The 18,209-nt window shown below is 37.6% G+C and overlaps 2 protein-coding genes across 6 annotated transcripts in view; one reads left to right on the forward strand and one right to left on the reverse strand.

The window, feature by feature from the left end:
• coro2ba (coronin, actin binding protein, 2Ba) overlaps positions 1–2,315 on the forward strand; it is a 39,850-nt gene extending 37,535 nt beyond the window's left edge. For all 3 annotated transcript variants that reach the window (XM_042012293.1, XM_042012372.1, XM_042012203.1), the window contains exon 12: positions 349–2,315. In XM_042012293.1, the coding sequence (XP_041868227.1) occupies positions 349–483 (135 nt within the window). In that variant the 3' untranslated portion in view covers positions 484–2,315. The remainder of the gene's footprint in view (positions 1–348) is intronic.
• Positions 2,316–2,519: 204 nt separating this feature from the next.
• Positions 2,520–8,829, reverse strand: anp32a (acidic (leucine-rich) nuclear phosphoprotein 32 family, member A). Of its 3 annotated transcripts, XM_041967384.1 has the most exons (8): positions 8,667–8,829; positions 6,021–6,170; positions 5,816–5,938; positions 5,525–5,717; positions 5,311–5,420; positions 5,174–5,228; positions 3,823–3,834; positions 2,520–2,969 (listed from the first exon to the last, which is right to left on the reverse strand). In XM_041967384.1, exons 1-8 carry the CDS (start codon positions 8,718–8,720, stop codon positions 2,785–2,787), a joined length of 882 nt encoding a protein of 293 aa, XP_041823318.1. In that variant the 5' UTR covers positions 8,721–8,829; the 3' UTR covers positions 2,520–2,784. The 3 variants fall into 3 exon arrangements, with proteins under 3 accessions (XP_041823318.1, XP_041823247.1, XP_041823175.1); XM_041967313.1 differs by having other exon boundaries at positions 2,520–3,834; XM_041967241.1 differs by having other exon boundaries at positions 2,520–3,837.
• Between the last annotated feature and the right edge of the window lie 9,380 nt (positions 8,830–18,209).

Below are 18,209 nucleotides of genomic sequence, written 5' to 3' on the forward strand. Positions count from 1 at the left end.
TAAATAACTGTGGGAAGTATAATTTTAAAGTATATAATTTTATAATTAAAATATCTGTGTCAGTCATTAAAGTAGCTGAATATACTTGTCAATTTAACAAAAGAGCAATGCAGTGTTCCCATGTGATGGAAGTCATCAAAGCTACCAAATGAACCCTAAAATCTGACTGTACTGTTAACAGGTTGACGACTTAAAAAAGTTCAGGATAAGATTTATCCGTGATGTTTGAAAAATGCAGCTTTCAGTGTCCATATTTTCCCTCTCTCTAATGATAATAAAAGTTTCCTTTTATGTGAAAGCATCATTTCATGCATGCTTTTTGCATGTTTTTTTGTCTTTTTTCTGTAGCTCCTGCGGATGTTCTTCCGGCAGCAGGATGAGCTGCGGCGGCTGAAAGAGGAGCTAACCACCAAGGATGTTCGAATACGGCAACTGGAGCTGGAGCTCAACAACCTGAAGAACGTTAACCCCAACAATGTTTGACCTCTGAGCCTCCTGGACTGGAAAAGCTGCTTCCTCTGCCCCCAGTTCTGACCTCTGACAAGCTTCTGAGTCATCATGCTTTTTTGATATATCACATTGTATCATAGCTTCATTCCTGCTGTCCTGCATAGTGTAGACAACATAACTGTTGGATAATGTCTTAACTGATGCAATTACTAGAAAATCTTCGTAGTTCTGAATATAAATAACTTAGGCAGATCAGGGATTTCCAGTTTAACATGAGCTTGGTGACTAGGCAGATTTGAGATCCAGTCCTTTTTCGTATTTTCTGTTTATATTCATGGATATTTTTGATTTAGTGCATTCTCAAGTGTTTTGAGCCTGTAATCCAGCATTTAGGTATTTATGCCTGTCCAGTTGTCCATGTGGCAAAGCCTTTATCACCCAGCAAAAAAGCCCCCCACACTTTTCTCCAGAACTGACTAAAACACCTTGGAATTCTCATTTTTACATTAAGGCAAAACTGGAGAATGCAAAGACTACCATTGACTCCTACTTTTCTTCCCTAAAGCCTTAGACCCTGCTGCAGACCCACTCTGCAGCGAGCTGCAACATGATCTCCAAATGGCGGACAAGCAGTAGTTTTTGCACCTGACAGAAAAGATTTCTGCCGACATGGGTCCTGTTTTTCACAGAGCTGCTTCTCCCGTAACTGCCTCCTCCTCCCACAAATGTTGCCTGTAAATTTACTTTAGAACACTGACATACACAGTAGCTTCCCAAATGCAATCTTTTCCCCAGGAGCATGAATAGTTAACTTTCAACAAGTTTTTTTTTTTTTTTTTTAAACTCTATTTAAAAAGTGGGAAAGCAGCAGAGGAGACGTGGAACCACAGGTGGTGGACTTGTGTAAACTTCTCAGATTTAGCTTTGCTGGCTGTTTTTTGGGGCTAATTTCGAGGACAGGGATGATGTATATTTGCTTTTATTTATTTGCCACACCTTACCTTTTTAGCTAATAACTTGTATATTTGTTAATCCCGATGTTTTTGTATGACATGGCTGCACAAACAATGATTGTGATGCTTGACAGATTCAGTTGAATGTTTCCGGTTGAAATGGTGTAACATTTGTGTGGAATAGCACCTCAAATGGTAATAGTTGTTTGACTCCAACAACATAACATCACATGAGTTATGCAGTTATATTATTGCCTATTTGACACAGTACAAACTGTTATAATAACCATCCTTTATATATTTAACAAAGATGTGTTTGCCTTTAGATGTGTAATTTTGCTTCAGGTCTTCTGCCTCTATTCCACTTGTATCAACAAGAAACTTTAAATTGCAGTTTAAATGCCTCCATTTTGCTATCAAACATTCTTTACATTTTTACAATAATGGACCCTAAATTACACTTGATAGGCACAATTATTACTTACAGGTTTTTCAGCCCTGGTCAAATTACATTTTTCCTTCTGTTTTCATTGATTCTGTTCTTTGAAACCCAAAATGGGGGAAAAAAAATAGGAGGAATCTGCTACGTGGAAAGAAAAGGGTTTGTCAGGAAAAAGTAAGGACTGAAGGTCACAAGTCTTCCCTCATCACATCATAGTTGGAATCTAAAGGTTAAAGCTTCAGATAAAACAATCTGAAAAACATGTGAACCCTTGAAATGGAGACTGGAAGAAGTGATGCATTGGAGGTAAATGTATATGCGTGTTGCAGGAAAAACAAAAGGCTGCAGAGATTGTGGAAACTTTAAAGAAGAATTAGTGGTGAAACAGGAAGTTGCAACTGGGGTTGTGTTGTGTCAGTGCCTCTCATGTAGGTGCAAAAATCTGCAATTAAACTGTTGATTGAAAATGACTTTTAGCGACTGCTAAAAGCCTTTTTTTTTGGCTCTTCACAAATGCATTAACTGTAGTTTTATAGCTTAGTTTGGTCTTAGTATTGTAATGTAGGTGTTTACAGTAGGTGTATTGACAACAAAATGAAGGCTGGTATCAACATTTCATGAGCTTAAGCTGTAACTTTTAATTTAACTTGTAGAAGGACCACAGACTTCAGAAGTTTATGTAAAAAGGATTTATTGAAGTGAATGGGAGGGAAAAAGAAACAAGATTGGGCTGATGACAGTGGATTTAACAGAGTGAAAAAGAAAAAAAAAATCACTGAGGTAGGCCAATTTGACCATTGCGTATACTTAGAGAAAAAAAAGTTCAAATAGCTGACTGTTCAAGAGTTTACACTTTGAAACAATAAATTTTCAATGCACATATGTTGCGGCTGTACTCTCCATTTATAGCGAGTACTTCTCTACACTACCACCACTAATTCAAACATCACCGACTGTGTGTACCAGAAAAGAAGTAGAAAAAGCAATAATGACTTCTGATGCTGAAAATTTTCTCTTTATGGAAAGATTATGCATACAAAGTTCAAATTCAAGAAATTTCACACTGCGTATTTTAGATAAAGCAGCATACATATTTAATATCTTATTACAATTCATAGTTTCACCTCAGTTGTCTGTTCAATGTCTGCCGTCATCAAAGAGAATACAAAAAAATAGATTTGGTCATTATTTACAAGAACACGTAATTTCCGAACTATCAAAGCTGAGGGTTTGAGGAGGAGGAGTGGCTTTGACAAGGGCAGACATTTTTTTGCTAGGATTTAAAAATATGCCCTGTGAGGGTCACACTGTGCACGTTCAGACAGGAAATTTCACACCAGGACAGCAGAGAGAGTATTGGCATACTGGTGACACTACAAACACATAAGTTACGTTAAAAAAAAAAAAAAAAAAACAATGATGCAAAACAATAAGTTTTAGACGAGGAGAGGACAGCCATACATGAACTCCAGTAGTTGACTTTAAAATGTATTGGACATGCACTCTTATTTTTTTTGTATGTTTCATTTTGCTTTTGAAGGAAGGTCATAAAATACATAAGTCATCAGAAACTGGTCTTACACAAATGGTGAGAAAACAAAAAACATTTCTCAAAAAAGGTTAATCTTTGCTATTATTTCATATTACAAAACTGGTGTCCACAAAGCAGTTAAAAGTGGACCATATAGACTAGAACACGGGAGCATCAAAAGGTACAGAAATTGAACTTTTAAATTTTTCTCCAGGTAACCCCGTCAAGCTGACTGGCCAATAACAAAAACCACTCCTACTGCCATATGAAACTGGGGGAGGGGGGGGGGGGGGGGGGGGGGGGGGGGGGGGGGGGCATACATGGGCCTGTAGGGAAGTGACTGAGAGATACAAGTTTAAAACGGTTCACAACTTAGCTAACAGAGGATGCTCAGTCATCTTCATCCTCCTCCCCTTCCTCATCCAGTTCCCTTTTTCTCTTCTGACCTCGTTCTTCCTCTGCAAAGAAAAAGAGTCACAGTAAGATATAGATCTCTATAGTTTTAGTTTGAATGGCGCAACAAATAATATTTTCCCATTCGTTTATTACTGTTGTAACGTTAACATTACATCACAATATTCTGCTCAATCTCAGCCAATATCAGATCCCAGCATGTTTCTTGCTCTCTTCTTCTTTTCGCCTTATTTACTTCATTTTAATACAGATTAATTCCCTCAATTTCTTTTTATCTGTCTGTTATTAGACAACAAAAGGAAATAGAAATCATGACTATGAAGCAGCTTTATAAGGCGACATGTTGATCAAGCAGTAACTGATTTCTGTAACAAGACACTGAGACAATCATCAGTTAATGACTGTGCTTTGATTTTAGATGGATTTTAAAAAATGAAATCAGAGAGAAAGTCGAGTCTCTGGCAGCTGTATGGTTGGTCGGCTGAATGAGCTGCTGCCAGTGACACAACAGCACAGACAGAAAAAGATGTCGGAAGAAGAGCAAGTCCTCACAGCTGCTCTAGCCACTCTGCACCAGACAAAAGCTGAGCTTTGCCAAAAACATTGCTGGACTTCTAACTGGATAGAGCCAACATTGGCACAACCTTCCAGTTTAATAATTCAACATCAAACTACATTTAGAGCAATCATCCTGTCTTATTTTATGCCTGATTTGAAAATATATTGCTTTATATAGAATATAAGCCAATCAACTGCCAGGCACTAAATCACACTATTTAACAGATAATATGTCTTATAGTGTCCCTTCAGGGATTCATTTATTTCATAAGGGACAAACTTACAATTTCACTCATTTCAAAGCAAAACAATGAATGAAGGATCTTCCAGCATCATGACAGCTGTAGCTAATGTTAAAAACAGTTCCTGAATACTTCAATATAATTGGTAATGTTATTCTTTGTGTACGTGTTGCTTATTTTTCAATTATTTTAAAACAATTACAAGATTTTTTAGTCTGAAACCGTAAACTTTGTCATGACGAGGTCCTTGTTTTGACTGGAATATGTGTTTATATGCAGCATTATAAAAATTCCTTCTCCTGGTTTTGTGTTTGTGGCATCATACGACCAAGATGAAGACCCAAAGCCAGGGATTTTAGACAGAAGCTAGGTGGAATTTTTAAATATCAAATTTGTAATCAAAGTGGATTAAATGTGGAAAGCAAACTCCACAGAGAACGTCTGAGAACGAGGATTTGCTTCGTACCAACTGAAAAAAAATAAACGACTAAAAAAATAAATTGTACTTTAGAATTTAGTGCAGTGACTTCATTTGGTATACAAATGAAAGATCTGAATTAAAGCTAGCTACTGTTTTACTGACCTTCATCATCCTCATTGTCAACCTCTCTGTCGTTCAAGTCTTCCTCCTCATCATCCTATATTCAAAGACAAAAGAACAGCATCAGTGTGATCACCTCAGAATAAACTACAGAGCTGAAATCTCTTATTTTCACCCACCTCTCCACTCAGGTCTTCCTCCTCCTCTTCTTCATTCTCCTCTTCATCTTCCTCTCCTTCTTCCTCCTCCTCATCTCCAGGAGGTGCGTCTTCATCATACTCTTCCTCATCTGCATGAAAGTAGCTGGTGATTCTCAGCCAAAACCAGCAACGCAAATCAAAGCTTAAAAATGAGCACAGCTATCCCCATCAACGCATGAAACCTCAAACTCACCATCTTCATCTTCCTCGTCATCATCCAAGCCCTCTGCATAGCCGTCAGAATCTGGCGCCTCTTTGTCGTCTTTGTCGTAGCCGTCCAGGTACGTGAGCTGCGGTAAAAGCTTGAAGACGTTGTCTCTGTATTCGTTCAGGTTTGTCACTTCACAGTTAAACAGATCTAGGCTTTTCAGGGCCCCTAGTTCTTTCTGTCAATAAGAAAGCAGTTTGATGAAGAATTTAGACACCTGCTTGCGATGTAGTGTCAACATTAATCTATCTTTAAGTACTTCTGTATGTTACTTACCAGTGGTTCTATTGTGCTGAGGTCTTTTATCTTGTTGCCACTGAGGTTGAGATGTGTGAGGTTAGGACACTTCTCTGCCAGAACTTCCAACCCGCCTGAGATCCTGTTGTCACTGAGTTCAAGCTGTTGATCAATTAAACTGTTAAAACATGCCAAACTTTACAGTCTGAACTTATGAAATCGTTCTATGAACAAAAATGCCCACCTTTTTAAGTTTCTTTAGCTTGGGCAAGTGGGCAACCGTCGTCAGGCCAACATTGATTGTGCTTAGAAACTCCAGCTCCTCAAATTCATCTGTTAGTCCCTCGATCTTGCCTTCATTTGAGCGACAGTTGTCTAGCACAAGTTCTTTGACCTGTAGAGCGATGCAATGCGTCAGGTCAGCATATGTCAAATTTGAGGAATCAGGTAAGTGAAAAGGTCAAAGGCAGAAGGTCAATATCGTAATTGTGAGGCAGAGTGAAAATATGGCTAAAAATCTTGTTACAAAAAGACTGGTTGCTGCTTTTTAATTTAGATAATTTCTAATTATCTCATTTCTGTATAAAATGGCTGGGTTAAAACACCAAAAATGTTGTATTTTTACATTTTTAATATACTATTCCACAGTTTCATAGAGTGGACGTTACGTTACGTTGATGCCATTTTCATAACATAATCTGCTTGAGCCGTTTTCGGCCGTAGTTCAAATAAATGTACAGTTTATCGAGAGGCATTTGCTTCCTAACATTAGAACATTTACCAATTTCTCAGATTTATGACAAGAGGCTAGGAGTTAAAAGCAATATTATCATTATTAGTGTATTCATTTTACCAAAAAGTGGGTTTAAAACAGTAAAATTTTTATTGAGAATCCAACTTTTTCCAGATTGGACTTGGCTCCCTCTGTTTCAATATGATCTGATATAACAGAGAAAAAGATAGATGAATAATTCAAAATTATTTGTAAGATTATTTCTTCTGACTAAAATTCAGTATTTTGTCTTTTAGTCATGTCAGACACAAACTGCCATAGAAATGTAGTGTAGTTGTGCTCCATCTTGCCACACAGTTAGCAGGAGTTTTTCATACAAAAACCAACCAATGATAAGAAACAGTGTTACACTTCTACCAATAACATTCGGTTTTTATAATTAATAATGTAAAATCCTGTAACATGTCAGCTAAATTTGCCAGTAGCGCCTGATTTAAGTTCAATATAAAATTTAACTGTAAACTTAATGTTTTTTATGATGTTATAGAATATTTATGTAAACGCATACAACTTCTGTAAGATAGATATCACCCCATTTCTTCAAAATGAAAGAAAGGACGCTATACAGTATTCTTGAACAACAGCTGGGCAGTAGATAGATGTCTCATTTGACAGCGACCAAAGTGTGAGCAAACAGGGTCTGCTTTGGCGCATTGATATTTGAATATGCGGCCACAGGTGTGCTGTTATCGGATATTTCCCCTCGGCCTTCAACATACCTCAGCCAATCAGCAGCGAGGACCGAACTGTAAAAACAATACTGTCCATCATCAACACTCAGCGGTCAGAACACGTCTCACCGCCTTAGATATCGCGATGCTTAGGCTCTCCTTCCATTACATAAATATGACATTTAAATTAGTTTTCGGTCGAAAAGACTCATAATCGAGATTGTGTGTGGTTATATCGATAGTTACTGTGTGAAAGTGCAATAAGAGACGTATATGAGCGTTATGTGCAGCGCATATACACATTAGTCTAAACAAGTCGGAGCTAAACAGACCTACGAGTCGTGCACAGGGTCATTTGTGAGTAGGAGGGGCCGCTAAAGCCGATTAGATAGCTGCCAGGCAAACGTTTCATTGTTGCTTGTGCTAAACAGTTGCCGATTGGACTGATGGCGAGTGTATACTTCTTAAAAGAAGAAGGTATGATGAATTGTTCCCCGTTTGTGTCGAATGAACGGGCTTTCGGTGTATTTCGAAGTGCCTTTGTTTGTCAGTAAAATGGCGGCTTGTCCTAGTTCTGGAAAACTAGAGCAGCAACGCGGTTCGCCCATTTGTTTTCATTATGGCTGGATTCCTTCGACCGACGACGACAGAACAGACCCGATTAAACGTCTGAACCAGCACCCGGTGGTTCATAACGACCCGGGTGTGATTGTTTGATCTCTGCGTGCATTCGCCCAACCTGGTGGTTGCTAAAGGTCCGTACTAACAGCGCTTTATTTGGGCCATCTGTGCGCACTGTGGCTCCTGTTGGAGACTGCACGAGCCGCAGGCTCATCAGTTTAAGCTGCTCAATGTTTGAATGCACTTCTTGCAGAAATAAACCAGTTTATAGGCGCCGTTTAAGTAATAGGCTCGGGGTGCAGATGCAAGGCAATAATTCGGAGTATGATCTTTATGCATCATTGATAATTCCATGACTCTTGAGTATCCGCATCTCTAACCCGCCAAGTGCGCGGTGTAAAATGTTTAGGTGAACGCATTTGCCAGTCAAAGCCTACAGATAGCACACCAGACACCGAGTAAATAACAATAAACGGGGTGTTAGAAACGAAAAGGGGCGCGTTCGTAGATCAAAAGTTACAAATATGGCTTCTCGTACTGCTTGCCTTGTTTATACAGCTGGCATTAAAAAGCTGTGCAGCATTCTCAAACTGCACATCAAAAGGTTGCAGCCGCACAAAAGTTCAAGCAGCGGACCTGCAGCACCTGCCGACTGTAAACACGATCGCAAAGCAACAATGTGACCCGACGTCTCCATCATTTTTTAACTTGGAAGAAACTTTGTATCCCCACGCCAAGACATCACACGAAATATTCTCCATTAGCAGAGAGTGAAACATCACAGCGAGATGTGAGGCCAACTTACGTCTGACGGAGTGCGGTTCCGCAACTCTAGATGAATTCTTTTCTTCATGTCCATCCTGGATCAGCGCACCCGTGATACGATACACACTTTTAATAATTACCGCAAATGCAACTACCACCTCCAGAGCAGACTGCTGTTGTTCATTCAAACTTGATCCGCTCGGTGGGCGGGAGCACAGCTCAGGATTGTCGTCACCGCCAGCCAATGGCACGAGCTAAATAAAGAGGGAACGGATTTACAGACACGCGGGCCAATCAGGCCGCCCTTATAAAACTGGGTGGGGTTTTGTTGTGGAAGTTTGGTTGTTTTGTTAATTTAAGTTTACATGGAAATAGTGATATTGGAATCTTTTTCATGTATGAGTGTATGAATTTCACCATTAAACCAACTCTTGCACTGAAGCCTTGTGTTAAGGGACTGATTGAATACACCTCTGGGATTTGCTGTTAATTTTATACCCAACAAAACATCCACGCAATATGATTTGTACTAGTTTAAAAAAATAAAAATCCCACATTAAATCCTATATGTGGCAACAAAAAAGGTTAAAACAGAATAAATTAAATATAAACAAGATACTGAAATTTGGGGACTGTTATAGATGAAAGAAAACTAATATTTCACAGAAATAATCCTACCATTATTGAGTCCTTTATACTATAAAATCATTAAACATTCTCTCATGCTCTACATTTTAACAACAAATTCAGACAGTAAAGGAAGGGCTGGTGTAGAAATATTATGAAACTATGACAAAAAAATGAATAGAAGTTTTATCATCTTACAATTTATTCATAGAGTTCTTAAACTACACTTTGCAGACTGCAGCATTATAATATGCCATCGCAAACAGCAGCATCTAAACATACAGTCAGGATCTGCACCGAAGTTGTGAATTTGTTAGAATGGGTTATTGTTAGAATGGGCTTATAGGTGGATATTAAAATACAGAAATAAGTGCAAAAGAATATTTTAAAGATTGAAATAAAAGTCATGGACTAAAAACAGGTTTGGACATGTTCAGACTAATGCCATAAGTTTCAAAGGTAGAATAAAAAAAAAGCACACTTTTGGGATTTTAAGCTACCTAAAATGAATAGAAATATTATGGAGCTGATTTTGGACTCACTCAGGTGGACAGCCAGGACTCCACTAAGTGGCCCTTTCCTAAACTGAACTTTATTTCTGTCTCTGGTGTTGATAGACTAAGACCAACGGATTCCAGTGGTGTACAGACCTTCTCCACAAGGGGGAAGCAGAGTGTTCATCTTGGAACCAGAGTATAGGTGCACTTAAAGAAAGTAAAAAGCGAATGGGCTTTAAAAAAAATGATAGTCTATAAACAGAGTTTTTTTCCTCCAAATATTAAAGCAGAAGTAGGCTTTTGGTTATCACGAGGTCAGACTGTTTCTGTCTCCCCACACGCCCATGTAACGTGTGTGTGATAAATAATATGCATGTGGCTGATAAGGAGAAATGAGAGTAACTGCCGCTCTCACCACCACTGCTCTTCTGTAGCAGCCCATGTTAGTCTCACCATCCAGTCATCTTTCTTGTCTCATGTTTTACACGACAATCTATTCTACACTTTAACTCCAGAAGGAAAAACAGCAAAGTATAGCAACTACTCAGAATTAGATTAAATCAATCTTTTTGATTTGTTACAGGTAACAGGTATTTATTTATTTAACCTTTGTTTTACCAGGCAGATGCGTGGGATCAAATTTTCTCTTTTAAAAGCACAGCCTGGCTATTTAGTTTGTGAAATTATTTCTGCTTCACAGTGACTGTCAGAATCAGTTACAACTGAATAACCTACGATTTGCCGTAAGATTTAGTTAGCATCTTATATTTCAAGATAAAAAAAACATCTAACTTCTGGCCACAAACATATAAAATTATTTCAAAGAGACAGAAAGAAGGAATGTTTAACTTTTAATAACTTAATAATGACCACAAAGGCTAAATATAACCAAAGAAAAGATACAACTATCACAGACAGACCAAAAAAGACAATGAAAATATATACATTTGCCAGTGAAACATTTACAACGACCACAAAATATGTAGGCTACAAGAAATTTACAGTGGCCACAAAGATAACACAAAATATAATATTAAACATCAAGTAGCAACGGAAAGAAGTACAATTGTGTCAAAGAGATATAAATGTACCATGAAAAGTAGGGAAAATTACAACAAAAATAATATCACTTCACATGTAAAATCACTGGAAAACAACTTGTCTCTCCCCAGGACCCGATGTTTTTTTTATTTTATAGTATTACATATTCCTGACAGTTAAAGTTTGGAAGCACAGCATTCCATAGCAGGAAAAGATGTGCCGAGTGGAGTAAAGTAAAGAAGCTGCCACTAGAGGGCAGCAGAGAAGAAGAAGACACTGGAAGACACTAGAAGGAATGGATCTTTTGGTAACAACTGGTCCAACTTCTGATTTAGCTACGATGTGAACAGAGATGCTGATAAACTACACATCCTAACATGTTTTATCAGAAGTCTAAGGATGAAACTTGAACCCCAAATGTCAACAAATAGCTTGTGGATATATTTCCAGACCAGCTAAATGTGCAGTAATTCATTAAGGGGAGCATGATGTCTTGCCATGAGTTAGTTTGTCATTCATTCATTCATTCATCTTTTTTTTTTTTTTGCTGGGCAAAGGTCTAATTTAGAACAAAAATTTCCTTATGTGGAGGTTTTAAGCGGTAACACAATAGTTAAAATGTAATAAAGATATGCAAGAACCTGCTTTAAGCTTTTTTAAAAAGTCAGAAATAAGCACATTAAAAAAACAAAAGTTTCTGAAGTTATGACTAAATTCCACTTTTTTGAAAGGAAACAAGGAATTGACAGAAAATGACCAGACATTGCTAAGTGGCTATTCTTGCTTTTGTCTTCCTTTGGTGACGTTAAATTTACCTTCGGTGAGAGAGAAACAGTCTTTCATGTGTGTGTCCAGTCTGTGTTGAGCCTGGCCTGCTGTTATCTGAACACATTTCCCATTTTGTAAGTGAGGATGATACAACAATAAACACTCAAATACGACAGGAAGGGGGGTATTTAATTTACTAGAATAGAATAGAATAGAATAGAAAGCCTTTATTGTCATTATACCAAGTACAATGAGATTTAAAAGCAGCTCCATAAACGTGCACACATAGTAACATTTGTTTCTTTTTAGAAGTGTAAATAAAGTACACAATTTAAGAATAAGACTTTTCATGCTGAAAGCAGCACAAAGTGCTTTACATGATTTTAAAAAAGTCAAGCATATTTCAATTCATGCATATTAAAAAAAAAACCTTTACAAACATTAAAATAGAATTACATAACAATAAAAGAAAACACCCATTAAAATTTCTGTCTCTAAACTGAATGTAGGTATAAAATACTAAAAGTGCTAAACATCTGGCTTGATGCTGCTTTGAGGAAACAATATCATGGGGATCCATCCACACCAGGAGCCAGTCCACCCATGTCCACAGAGTCCGCTACCACGGCTACCACCCCAATCAGGGCGTGGTTGCCATGGTGGCGGCCACTGTCCTGATAAAGCTGTAAGAAGTTCTCTACCATCCATGAGTTTATATCTAAAATACAGTTTAAAAGGATGTTAACTGGCTCCAGCATAGCCGTGTCTCCTGATGACATCCCCAAGAGGCAACATGTACAAATCGATCCTTGGGGAATCCCACAAATAGCAGCTATAAAATGCACTCAAGACTAAAAATGAATGGAGTGCATGTTTGAGTAGGTGTTATTACACCTAGTTGGCATACTATCGGGTGAGGGGCTTTTTACGTACAGACAGCTGGATAGCAGGTTATCAACACTGTTGCATGTCAGAGATCACAAATAAGAACAATAGTTCAGTGAATTCTTCTCCAGATTGTTAGATTATGGCTCATACAAATCCAGTCCAAATATGTAAAACTGAAGAGCACAAACACATTAAACGTGTATGTAGACACGTCCAGTCTTTTTAAAGACATTCTGCTGTTGAATGAAAGATGTTTGGATGGAGTAACGAGTTTAAGATGGACCGATATTTTCATTAAAGGTCACCAAGTCAAAGAGGTTTTTGTTGTTTTGTTTGTTTCAGGAGCAGTTGAATTCTGCAACACTAGATATCAAGTTTTACCAGGCAAAGCAAGGCAAGGCAGTTTATGTGTATAGCACATTTCATGTACAGGACAATTCAAAGTGCTTTACATAAAACAAAAGCATTACAGATATTAAGAAATAGTAAAAAGCAGCAACACATAGCAGGAATCACAATAAAATCATTGATTACATTAAAATAATTAAAAGCAAGATAAATTAAAAAGTTACCGTACAGAATTCATGTATAGGCGCATGAGAAAAGAAATGTTTTTAACCTGAATTTAAAAATGTCTACATTTGGTGAAAGTTTAATCTCTACTGGCATTTTGTTCCACATGTTTGCAGCATAACAGCTAAATGCTGCTTCTCCATGTTTAGTCTGGACTCTGGTCTGGACTAGCTGACCAGAGTCTTTGGATCTAAGAGCTCTGCTAGGTTTATATTCTCTGAACATATTACAGATGTATTCTGGGCCTAAACCATTCTGGGATTTGTAAACAAGCAGAAGGGTTTTAAAATCTATTCTGTGACTGACTGGAAGCCAGTGTAAAGATTTCAAAACTGGTGTGATGTGTTCAGATCTCTTAGTCCTGGTTAAAACTCTAGCAGCAGCGTTCTGGATGAGCTGCAGATGTTTAATGCTCTTTTTAGGAAGTCCTGTTAAAAGACCATTACAGTAATCCAGTCTACTGGAGATGAATGCATGGATGAGTTTCTCTTGGTCTTTCTGGGAGACTAAACTTTTAATTCTGTTGATGTTTCTGAGCTGGTAAAAAGCTTCTTAGTGACAGCTTTGATGTGGCTGCTGAAAGTCAGGTCTGAGTCTATCAAGGTTAAGAACTTGGTCGTAAGAGCCCGAGTCTCCAGGTGTTTACCAATGCTGACCCTCTTCTCTTTGCTACCAAAGTGGTTTACACAGTGGTATTAAATTATGCTGCAGCTTTCAGGTACTTTTTTATGATAGTAAATTAAATATTATTAATGGTTTTCGATTCATTTAACAGGAAAACTGGGGATAAACAGACTGAGCTCAAGCTGAAAGACAAACAGATAAAACTGATCAATATTCTAAACAATAGAATCAATACAGCTTGTGTATAGATTTTACTGTAAATGATGATCTTCAACCGGAGATTCAGTGCTTGCTTGGATAGTACTTGACAACAAGTTGTTGAGGAAAGCCATTAAATTTTATTCAGGTGTGTTGGAGCAGGGAAACATCTAAAACTTGCAGGATGGCATCCCACTGGAAACTGGAGATGGACCCCTCTGGTCTAGGTTGAGTCTTTAGGTTGAATTTCACCTTAGTGGACTTATCACTCAGTTGGTTTACACACACTGAGACTAATTAAAAGACAACTGGACAGGTAGGAAAATTACTAGGTTCAGTGGGACTTGGATTGTGCTTGTTTTGTCATGTTTTCATAACTGACTGAGTTAAGTAACATCTGTATCTCTGAGTTGTTCTGTAATGGAGTTTTTACAACTAATCCAGAACGCTGCTACTCATATCTTCACACATTTCTGCTGCTGGTGTCCAAGGCTCTGGTCCAAAATATATATCTGATCCACCAAGGTCATATGAGCCACCAAGACCTCTGAGATCATCTGGGTCAAGTTTGATTAATATGTTGTAAAGTTTACTTGAGAGCCATGAAAGGATGCTTAAAAATAGAATGTAATCATAACTATTATTATTATCCATCCATCCATTTTCTATACCACTTATTCCAATTCAAAGTTGCGGGGAAGCTGGAGCCTATCCCAGCATTTAGCAGGTGAGAGGCAGGATACACTCTGGACAGGTCGCCGCTTACATCTAGGGAGAATTTTGAGAGACCGATTAACCTAACATTCATATCTTTAGATGGTGAGAGGGAGCAGGAACCCATGTATACACGGAAAGAACATGCAAACGCCACACAGAACGGCCACTGTTTGAACCCCTCCCCAACCAAGTGACTGCTGAGGTTTTCTGGCTAACCACCACCCCACCGTGTGTTAATAAAATTATTATTATTATTATTATTATTATTATTATTATTATTATTATTATTATTATTATTGTTGTTGTTGTTGTTGTGAAGTTAGCTTTTTATCCTAAAAGTTAAAACTAAATAAGGAAAATTTGCTTTTAGTTTTTTTGCTTCCAACGTCTGGAACAAACCACAAGAAAAACTAAAGTCTGATCCAAAGCTTGGTTATTTTAAATGTAAAGTTGTCACACCTCAACCTTACTGAGAATATCAGATTAAATAAAAGTATTGTAGCTTACCTGGGCTGTGACAGACAATTAGAGAAAGAGTTAATGTTATTAGTAACAGCTGTGCAACTATAATCAGTCCAATTTAAGGTTAAAAAATGCCTATATTGTTGCAAAAGTCTAATTAGGCTTCAAGATTATTGAAAAAGTTGTATTTCACCAGCTTCATGACTTTTTAAATGAAAGTGGAAATCTTGATAAATTTCAGTCCGGCTTCCGACCTCATCACAGCACTGAAACAGCTCTGGTCAAAGTGTTAAATGACATTAGGTTGAATACTGATTCTGGTCAAGTATCAGTCCTGGTTCTGTTGGATCTCAGTGCTGCGTTTGATACTGTAGATCACAGAATCCTGTTGCATAGGCTGGAAAACTGGGTTGGACTTTCTGGAGCGGTTCTTAACTGGTTCAGGTCCTATTTAGAAGGCCGGAGTTATTTTGTTACGATCGGCAGCTATGAATCCGAGCGAGTGGCCATGACTTGTGGAGTCCCCCAGGGGTCAGTCCTTGGACAACTTGTATATGCTCCCTTTGGGTAAAATATTACAGAACTATAGCATTAGTTATCAAAGTTATGCAGATGATACACAACTTTATGTGTCTCTGTCACCAGATGACTGCAGTCCAATAGACTTAATGTGTCAGTGTCTGGAGCAAATAAACACCTGGATAAGGGAGAATTTCCTGCAATTAAATGAAGACAAAACTGAGATTATTCTGTTTGGTAGCAAAGAGAAGAGGGTCAGCATTGGCAAACACCTGGAGACTCGGGCTCTTAAAATCACCAACCAAGTTCGTAACCTGGGAGTGTTGATAGACTCAGATCTGACTTTCAGCAGCCACATCAAAGCTGTCACTAAGAAACTTTTTACCAGCTCAGAAACATCAACAGAATTAAAAGTTTAGTTTCCCAGAAAGACCAAGAGAAACTCATCCATGCATTCATCTCCAGTAGGCTGGATTACTGTAATGGTCTTTTAACAGGACTTCCTAAAAAGAGCATTAAACATCTGCAGCTCATCCAGAACGCTGCTGCTAGAGTTTTAACCAGGACTAAGAGATCTGAACACATCACACCAGTTTTGAAATCTTTACACTGGCTTCCAGTCAGTCACAGAATAGATTTTAAGACCCTTCTGCTTGTTTACAAATCCCAGAATGGTTTAGGCCCAGAATCCATCTGTGATATGTTCAGAGAATATAAACCTAGCAGAGCTCTTAGGTCCAAAGACTCTGGTCAACTAGTCCAGGCCAGAGTCCAGACTAAACATGGAGAAGCAGCATTTAGCTGTTATGCTGCAAACAAATGGAACAAACTGCCAGTAGAGATTAAACTTTCCCCAAATGTAGACATTTTTAAATCTAGGTTAAAAACATTTCTTTTCTCATGTGACTATGCATGAAATCTGCACGGTAACTTTTTTAACTTATCTTGCTTTTAATCATTTTAATGTAATTTATTATTTTATTGTGATTATGTGTTGATTATGTGTTGATGCCTTTTACTATTCTAAATATCTGTAATATCTTTGTTTTATGTAAAGCACTTTGAATTGTCCTGTACATGAAATGTGCTATACAAATAAACTGCCTTGCCCTTGCCTTGCCTATAAATGGAAACATGTGTCTTCTTCTGTGAAATCAGCTTCAGGACCACTACAGAGTTCATAAGGTGAAATTTGACAAAGAAAGGGTAACTAAATTTGCTTGTAATAGTATTCTTACACCACAAGAGGGCAATATTTTCCAAGAAATGACATCACAGGCTGCGTAACATATTCTTTGATCATTTGTTTTAATGTTAAAGGGGGGAAATTGTGCAAGAGTCTGATTTGTAAAGGTAATCATTATCATCAGGTTTAACTCCACAGTTCAGTTTCCTTTAATGCTTTATTTTAAAAACATCTCACCCGTGAGTTTAAAGAAAGATAAAGTGAGCATGCTGTTGTCGTTCTGCAGGGATAATGAGAAGGGAAAAATGTTCCTCTTCACTTTCACCACCTGGTATATCTTTATACCAGCATTATCCACCAGTGCAACAGACTTTGCATTAAATCTTTCTCTTGTTTCTATATTGCTGGGAGACTAACTAATCTCCCACCAGATGCTTCCATATTTAACAGAAAACCTGAACTGGCCTGGATAAAGTAAATGTTTTTGCTCTGTTGGAATTTGGAACAATTTGGCAGATTTCCTGGGCACAACTTTTAGATACAGAATCCAGGCAGGTGTGTTTAATTATGTGTAAAGTCAACATCATTTATAGCCTGAACCTGAACGAGTGGGAGCAGAGACGTTTCCAGTTGATCTGGGTCTGGGCTCCACTTTTAAAACCAAAGCTTATTTTCCATGTTCATTTAGTTTTGTTAGACACAATTAATCACTATTAGATTAGCCTGTGACGGACTGCTGGTTCAACAGCCTTATGACCAATAAAGACTTTTACTCATTCATTATTTAAATGTGGTCAGTGGTCAGAACTTTGACCAAATTTGGTTTAACATCTGCTGAATACATTGAACTAACAGCCATAGTGAATCCGAACAACTAATGATTCCTCTGCTTTTTTTTATTTATTTATTTCATTTATTTATTTTTTGCCTGCTTCAGTTTCCATAGTAAAGGAGTTTTATTTGGAGAAAAGGAACTCACTTTCAAGGGATGAGTTAAAGAGTTGCTGACAAAACAATAAAGTTGCATAAATGTTATATGACGGACAAGTGGAACATTATATATTTACTTAAATAGTTGATTTATTATTTGTTTTTAGCTGAACCACTGTTTTTAAAAAGCTTAAATTGCACTGGACTGTGGGAAGTTAATTTTGGCAAAATGTTTAGTGCTTACATATTCCAATACTTCCACAGAAATAGTATGCTGCTTCTATTCTGATGGGTTGTTTTGTTAAATAATAATAATAATTTTAGTAAATATTAAATAAAACTTTATTTAATAAATTACTGATGCCTTAAATTTCATACTGAGGTTATCATCTATATATTCATTTAAATATCTCAATAGTTTTGGGAGATACTGTCACTAAAGTTACCCTGATTTACAGTCTGCTGCTGACACCCAGATTTCTACTGTCTATAATTCACCAATTCAGTCTCTGTATTCTGATGGCCTGTAACATCTGGCTAGTCTAAAACTGGT

Source organism: Melanotaenia boesemani, chromosome 1 (assembly GCF_017639745.1).
Source record: "Melanotaenia boesemani isolate fMelBoe1 chromosome 1, fMelBoe1.pri, whole genome shotgun sequence".
In the NCBI taxonomy this organism is placed as follows: Eukaryota; Metazoa; Chordata; class Actinopteri; order Atheriniformes; family Melanotaeniidae; genus Melanotaenia; species Melanotaenia boesemani.

Excerpts from the sequence above, each read along its gene's own strand:
- anp32a (XM_041967384.1), bottom strand. The coding sequence starts at position 8,720 with ATGGACATGAAGAAAAGAATTCATCTAGAGTTGCGGAACCGCACTCCG. Across the intron at positions 6,171-8,666 it reads GGAACCGCACTCCGTCAGAC|GTCAAAGAACTTGTGCTAGA; the intron begins GTAAGTTGGCCT and ends ATCGCTCTACAG. Across the intron at positions 5,939-6,020 it reads AGCTAAAGAAACTTAAAAAG|CTTGAACTCAGTGACAACAG; the intron begins GTGGGCATTTTT and ends ATTGATCAACAG.